Below are 7,182 nucleotides of genomic sequence, written 5' to 3'. Positions count from 1 at the left end.
GAGTTATGTGATTCATAAAGCGGTACAATGATTGAAACCAGTGACCGAAATACATAGTCCTTTCCAGAAGTCGTTACATAATATGTGATAATTCAAGTCATCAAAAAGTTTATGTAAACACTAAAAAGAATATGAGTTAACGAAGTAAGAGAGTTTGAGGATTCGGTTTATTTTCATTTGGTCCAATGCTAATTCATCCAATTGCCAGCTCGTCTACTATGAGGAGTCTAGTAAGAATGAGTCACAATGTGAGAAACTTTCAATAGATAAACTGAACTTGTTTACAATGTAAACAAAAATTATGTAAGAAAAACAAATTTTTGATGCAGATGTATGTGCATATTATAGTATTAATATCACCTCACAATCCAAATTGTTAGCTGTAAAGTACTTATTATAATTTCTGATCATCATATGAGATAATATTTCAAGTTAAAATGCCCTGCATGTACATGTATATGTCATGCGATTTATTCATTTTTTGTTAGATAGGCCGAAGTGGAAGTGATAAATGGAGGAAGTGGGGACGGTGGGGGTAAGGTGTAGACTTCATCCAATTTAGCTTTGCAAAATATTCAGTTCTGACAGAGCGAGTACCACTCAGACGAAGGTGCCCCCAACCCCCAACTCGTCAATTATCCGCTGGATAGACATGGCAGGGGCGGATCCAGCTTTCACTAATGGGGGGGGGGGGGGGATCGGGGGGAAGGTGGCAATTTTTTTTCACGCATATTTTCACCAATTGCCCACTCAAATTTATTTTTGTTAGGTTCTTTAAGGGGTAGTCCTTGATCAGTCACTCATAAAAAAATAAATGTGAAATAAATAATCTCATTAGCCCTCTATTAGATTTTTGAAAATTTTTATATATTTTGACATGAAAATTTAACATTCTGTGCAACTTGAATGTTTGTGATCCTGAGCAAGATGCGTATTTATTTAAGTGCAAGCGCCAATTCGCGAGCGGGATCGGAAATTCTACATATTTCAACAATTAAAATAATGCCAGTGCGAGTTGAAAATTTCGACATTCAGAAATTTATTTTGACTCCTTTTTTATTAGAGTAAAGCCCCCCCCCCCCCCAGCCTTACTTTAATCTACTATATGTCTAACATGTTGGGCATATTGGGGCGCGGCGTAGCGAATCTGATGATCAGCTTCGAGCGCATGCGCGAGATACACGTTAAAAAAAAAGGATGCAGAAAAAACTTTGCGACAATGGCTGAGGAATCACATCAAGAATCGGGCTCATCATTGCCTGGATATTCGGATGAAATTCGTCGAATGATTGACATACAAATAGGAAATGATATAAAAAAGCTCTCTGTTACCGAAGATATGCTTAAAGATGCACTTGAGGAAAAGGCAAGGATAGAACAAGAGGTAAATTGTTCAGATCTGTTTATACCGTCCTTAGACAGTAGTCCCACACCCTCATAATTGACGTAGGCTAGCCTAGTCAGGAGCCGGAGCACTCAATCACACAATGAGTCAATCGACAATCGGCCGGAGCCCAGGAGTCGACCGTGCAAAACGAGGGGTACATGGGACTGGGTAAATTGGGGTCTCAAAAAAAACCTTGGCCATTCCATGCTTTTAGGAACTGGTCACCAAATTGAATTTGTGTGGCCATTCCGTGCGCGCTTTAGGAAACTGGACACTTATTTGAACCGGGATCTACCTTGATTTTCTAAAGAAATCCTCGCTTCAACAATTTTCAAAAGATCTGATGCGAAACCTTTTGTTCCCGATGCGAAACTCTCCACACAGAGCAGTCGCTTCTGGTTCCTTGCTCCTCACACAATATTCTATTGTTCGACTTTTACAGCGAGGGACGGTTTTTCAATCGACTTCTGAATTATTTCTATAGACTAGTCTTGAAAAAGGAAACTAAATTATGTGAATAGTTTGTATTTAATGGTGTCCTATTTCACGACTAAATTAAAGCTTGTTTACCCTTGTTAAATTATGATTTTGATTTGTATTTTGGTGTCCTATTTCACGACTAAATTAAGGCTTGTTAAACCTTGTTATTTGGTGGTTGGATGTCAATGAGAAATTACGTGGGGAAAGAGGTGTCCACTGTGTACAAGTCTACGGAGAGTTTCTCCGTGCGTTTCTACAGACTGGTGTCCTATTTCACAAGTAAATTAAGGCTTGCTAAACCTTGTTAACTAGTGTTTTTAGAGTGTTTTTGGTGTCCTATTTCACGACTATATTAAAGCTTGTTTACCCTTGTTAAATAATGATTTTCATTTGTATTTTGGTGTCCTATTTCACGACTAAATTAAGGCTTGTTAAACCTTGTTAATTGGTGGTTGGATGTCAATGAGAAGTTACGTGGGGAAATAGGTGTCCACTGTGTACAAGTCTATGGAGAGTTTCTCCGTGCGTTTCTACAGACTGGTGTCCTATTTCACGAGTAAATTAAGGCTTGCTAAACCTTGTTAACTAATGATTTTACTTTTAATTTTGGTGTCCTATTTGACGACTAGATAAAAGCTTGTTAACCCTTGTTAAATAATGATTTTAATTTATATTTTGGTGTCCAAATTCACGACTAAATTAAGGCTTGTTAAACCTTGTTAAATACTGTTTATTCGTGTTATTTATAGTTTACAATATAATGATAGCCTACTGTCTAAAGTGGCAGAGTGGTCTTGAAGAGGAGGGAAATGAGGGGTAGATGGAATATACAGGTTAATTACCATTTTGGTTTAACTATTTTTTTTGGGGGGGTGTCCTATTTCACGACTAGATTAAAGCTTGCTCATTCGTATTATTTATAGTTTGCGATATTAGGATAGCCTACTGTATAAAAGTGGCAGAGTGGTTTTGAAGAGGAGGGAAATGAGGGGTAGATGGAATATACAGGTTAATTACCATGATTACTTATATTGTTTTGACTGATTTTGGTGTCCTATTTCACGACTATATTAAAGCTTGTTTACTCTTGTTAAATTATGATTTTGATTTGTATTTTGGTTTCCTATTTCAACACTAAATTAAGGCTTGCTAATATGCTAATATGCACCTTATATTCATTCAATTGTCATTTGAAAGCATGCTCCACCAGAGCAAAGATCATGAAGTCAGCGAATTATTCACACTTCTAAGCAATCAGCACATAAGATTACCATCATTGACCAATGTTGCAGCAAAAAACATCAATGTCACTAATAAGAACATGAAATATTTAAAAAGTATATTTTCATTTTTAAAAGTTTAATCACATTTATTTATTTAATACCAAAAGTTCCCACTCATTGAACATGAATCACAAAAGTGATATGCTATAGCATTTATCAGACTATCAATTGTTGTCAAAAAGAGATTTTCAATATTGACCTTTCCATCAGAAATGATTGATATGATTATCTTGAACTTTCGAAACTCTTATTTATTACATATGATGCAAATTAATCCGTTATAAACATCACAACATTATTTGAGTGAAAATAGAATGCTTGTGCCTCGATCCAGCAAACTCGTAGGGCCAAATAACATCAAACCTATTCGCGAATCCCAAACATTGTATATGACTTTATACATTTGCCATCTTGACTTCCGTGATATACATGTAGGTCTATTAAGTTAGCAGTGGAAATACTGCTTGCAGGGTGTCGGTCTTGAAATATAAACAACAATGTTTTTGATTTATAAGGCTTGATTAGACTTTTAACGGACAAAATTATGTTTTCATTCATAATTAAAATTATCACGAGAAATACATACTACTCTATAGGTTGTGTTTTCAATTCAATAGCATACTGACTAAATAAAGCTTAGATTAAAGACTTCCCCGGGCACGCCGTCTCTATGCGACATTTAAAAAATGTGTACATTTCAGTGTCAATTACAACTCTGCGAATGTCAACACAGAGTCATGCAGCCCTATAGCAAAAGTGCAATCACACATAAATATTAGGATCCGTACACTGCAGTTTCACGTAAAGGAACGCCACATTGAATAATATTTTGGAAAAGATACAGAAATTATTTCACTATAAAAAAATTCACATATACGGCTTGCAAAATGTGCATGGAATCTTATTTCATTCTAATTTCTTTAAGAAAGAGTTATTGAGAAAATAATCATTTCCACTTTGGACTTTATAAAGGAAGAAAAAAATATTTCATGGAGTTAGGTATTCTTAATTATTTCAACAAGGATTGAAAAAGTTAGCTCGTGAAAAAGAATATTAAGAGAGTTTCTTACTGAAAATCACTGTCCGATGAGAATTCATATTGGAAGTCACATTTTCCGTAGCCAGGGCGTTCAGATGTCTTTGTTGCAATTGCCTTTCCCTTTTTGTCCACAGGGATGAAACCGGCTGGGTGGCATAGTGTATCGGTAGTTTTGTCCCGTTTTGCTGCCTTCTTTTTTCCTTTTGAGGACTTGCGACAGGGACTCATAATGTGACGCTTCATGGCCAGGCAAGGACGAGATGGACTTTTGGGTAGCAGGGTGATGACTTGCTCCTTAGAGGTTGATGGCATTCTAGACACTGGTCGCTGTCTCTCATGTTGCTCCATCGGCTCTGTTCGTGTTGGCTCATCTGATGGGATCTGCTCAATCTCAGGCTCGAATGCTCTAGTTATCCTATCTTCCTCTTGGTGAGCGTTCCAAGAGTAAAAAACCGGGTAGCGAACTTCTAGCGATGGTTTGCGGACCAGTGAATAGTACTCTTGGATGAGGGCGAAGAAGTTGCAGATACGATCCAACTTCTGACAAGCGACCCTATTTCGCCAGATCACCTCACAGAGATGCCCTTCGAAGTTGGAGAGACGAGTGCCATTCATCTGCTTGAAGTGGTCTTTCGCCAGTTTCCACGCTCCCTCAATCGTATTGGTGTGAACTTCCTTTACATCTCCAGTGTCGTCGTTCTTATACAGCTGTTTGAAGGTATGCTTATGCTCGACTGTGAAATGTTGATACCCCCTCCTGTTCAACGAGCTGTAGGCCCTCCATCCATCGCTGTATATCGTTGAGCCCTTGGTGACGTGACGCTCGTTGAGATGAATTAAGAGTGGCCTCGTTCCTTTCGTCCACGGGGTATATGATGATGCGATTCGAGGAGCGTTCAATCATCCCAAAAATCCACACCTTGACACCACGAGGATCCCCTCGGTTGAACTTGCACCTACGTCCGAATAGACTTTCATCGATCTCTACTTCCCCCGAAAATTGTTCCGGAAAGGTACCATAGTACAATTCGTTGACGAATCTGCAGCAAATGTCTCTCATAAAATTCGCCCAGTCCACTGCAGTACGTTTGTAGTCCATATCAGCGGTCACGGAACATCGATGGAGTGAAGAGGATAGTATCCATTCCCTGATAAAGACCAGGATTTCTCTGACATCGAAATGAGAGCCTTCAAAGATAGAGTTGTGATGGACGGAGTGGCTTGTAGAATGAGGCCAAGTGACCGATCCTCGACATCTCCAGATAACGCCACCTTTTTTTTTCGCATTAGTTACTTCTTTGCACCTCCTGGTGCAGACTGCACAGTTGACTGATGCAGCGAACTATACAAAGACTTGTCATCAAGACTGATTAAAAGGTTGTAGAAGTTGAATGGATTTTTCCAATGTTCGAATACCCCCGTCGAAGGGTCTGGAAGGGGCTTACTCCAAGACATGTTGGCAAAGTGATGATTTCCCTCCAATTTTCCCTTATTTATACCCTTGATTGCCGCCAAAAATATCATTAAGTGAAAAGAATTTGCATAATTATACTATTAACATAATAATAGGAATATTCTATTAAAAAAAGTAGGGGCACTTACCTCTGTTTAATAATATTTTGGTGTTCCATCCAAAAACTCGTAGCGCCCTGTCGATACATTCCACGCATAGAGTCGTTAGTTCCTTCCTCCTTCGAACAATCTAAACAACACTCTAAAGTGGTTGAAACTTGACCTTTCTCTAAAGCGTTGCCCAGTCTAAAAAATACATCAGGGTTAAGGCCATTAACAAAAACAAATGCTGCCACTAAGCATCTGTTCCAGTGTCTCAAATTGTTCGTCCAAAAACACCTCCTTGTATTGCGAGGCCATTTCCTAGCATCACCAATAATATCCTGTATATCGGTCCACAAATGATAGATTTCCTGATTTCTCGAAGTCATTCCGAATTTCATAGAATAATAAAAAACGATAAGGGCCTAATTATTATCAAGTTGCTAGATGACTTTTAACACCCCTATGATGTTTGTATTAGTTCCATGTCATAATCTCATATTTTCCATGAACCAATGGCATCACAGACAAGTTTTAGAGCATGCGCAAAATATAGCATTGAACTTTGTTACTATGCAAGACCTTTCCATTTTGATATTTCAATGGGGTTGTATATTGTAGACGTATTTTAGTTTCAAAGTGAATGCTTGATTGAAAATTAGACGAAATCATCCCCTCCCTTAATTCATGAAGCATACACTGTTTATGATGTCATTTTGTGCACATGTAGTCGAGAAGTGGCAGCAGACTTCCTTGCATTGATTGCACAATGCATTATCTAATCAGTAATTACCCTTTGTAAATTATGGTACATTCCATATTTTCTCATAGGGCAAAATATTGAGCATGCGTAGTGGAATAAATAAAAAGTTTTTTTTACTCTACTCGCAGTCATGTTAGTTGCATGCTGTGAATTTTAAGAGTAGATTGCACTGGATCTTGTAGTACTTTACTATCCAGAATCACTGAATGACACCTGCTCGCACTCTGCTCAGCGAGCTCATCACAAACCATGCCTTTTAAAACCATATGGAAGCTAGTCTACATGCACACACAACCCCCGTGGCACTCGCCCTACTATATACAGACGACCAAAGTGCGCGCCCCTGCGTAATCATTTCCATTATTTTTTTATACGAAGACACTTCTGTCAAATCAGCTTAGAATTAAAATGCACAAGGAAAGAGAGAGGGAGAGAGAGAGAGAGAGAGAGATGAAGATATGAATATTCTGAGAGGGAAACATACATTGCTAATGACCATTAACATGCTGCAAGTCGCCACCTTGACACTCATTCATTACAGGAATCACGGAGTTTGCATATTTATAATCAATTACTAGATAATATATGTGCGCATAAGAAGTGACTTTTGCCCAGTCAGATTGAGGCTGAGTACGAGCGTGAGTACACTCCATCTAGCCAGCTTGCCAATGCACGT

The 7,182-nt window shown here is 38.4% G+C and overlaps 1 protein-coding gene across 1 annotated transcript in view; it reads left to right on the top strand.

The window, feature by feature from the left end:
- The first annotated feature begins 1,163 nt into the window (after positions 1-1,163).
- Positions 1,164-7,182, top strand: part of LOC121422362 (RAD50-interacting protein 1-like) — a 58,388-nt gene continuing 52,369 nt past the window's right edge. The window contains exon 1 of the mRNA XM_041617354.1: positions 1,164-1,384. Coding sequence (XP_041473288.1) covers positions 1,169-1,384 — 216 coding nt within the window. The 5' untranslated portion in view covers positions 1,164-1,168. The remainder of the gene's footprint in view (positions 1,385-7,182) is intronic.

Source organism: Lytechinus variegatus, chromosome 10 (assembly GCF_018143015.1).
Source record: "Lytechinus variegatus isolate NC3 chromosome 10, Lvar_3.0, whole genome shotgun sequence".
Taxonomy (NCBI): domain Eukaryota; kingdom Metazoa; phylum Echinodermata; class Echinoidea; order Temnopleuroida; family Toxopneustidae; genus Lytechinus; species Lytechinus variegatus.
The sequence above is the reverse complement of the archived record's forward strand: the minus strand, read 5'-3'. Positions and strand labels throughout refer to the sequence as shown.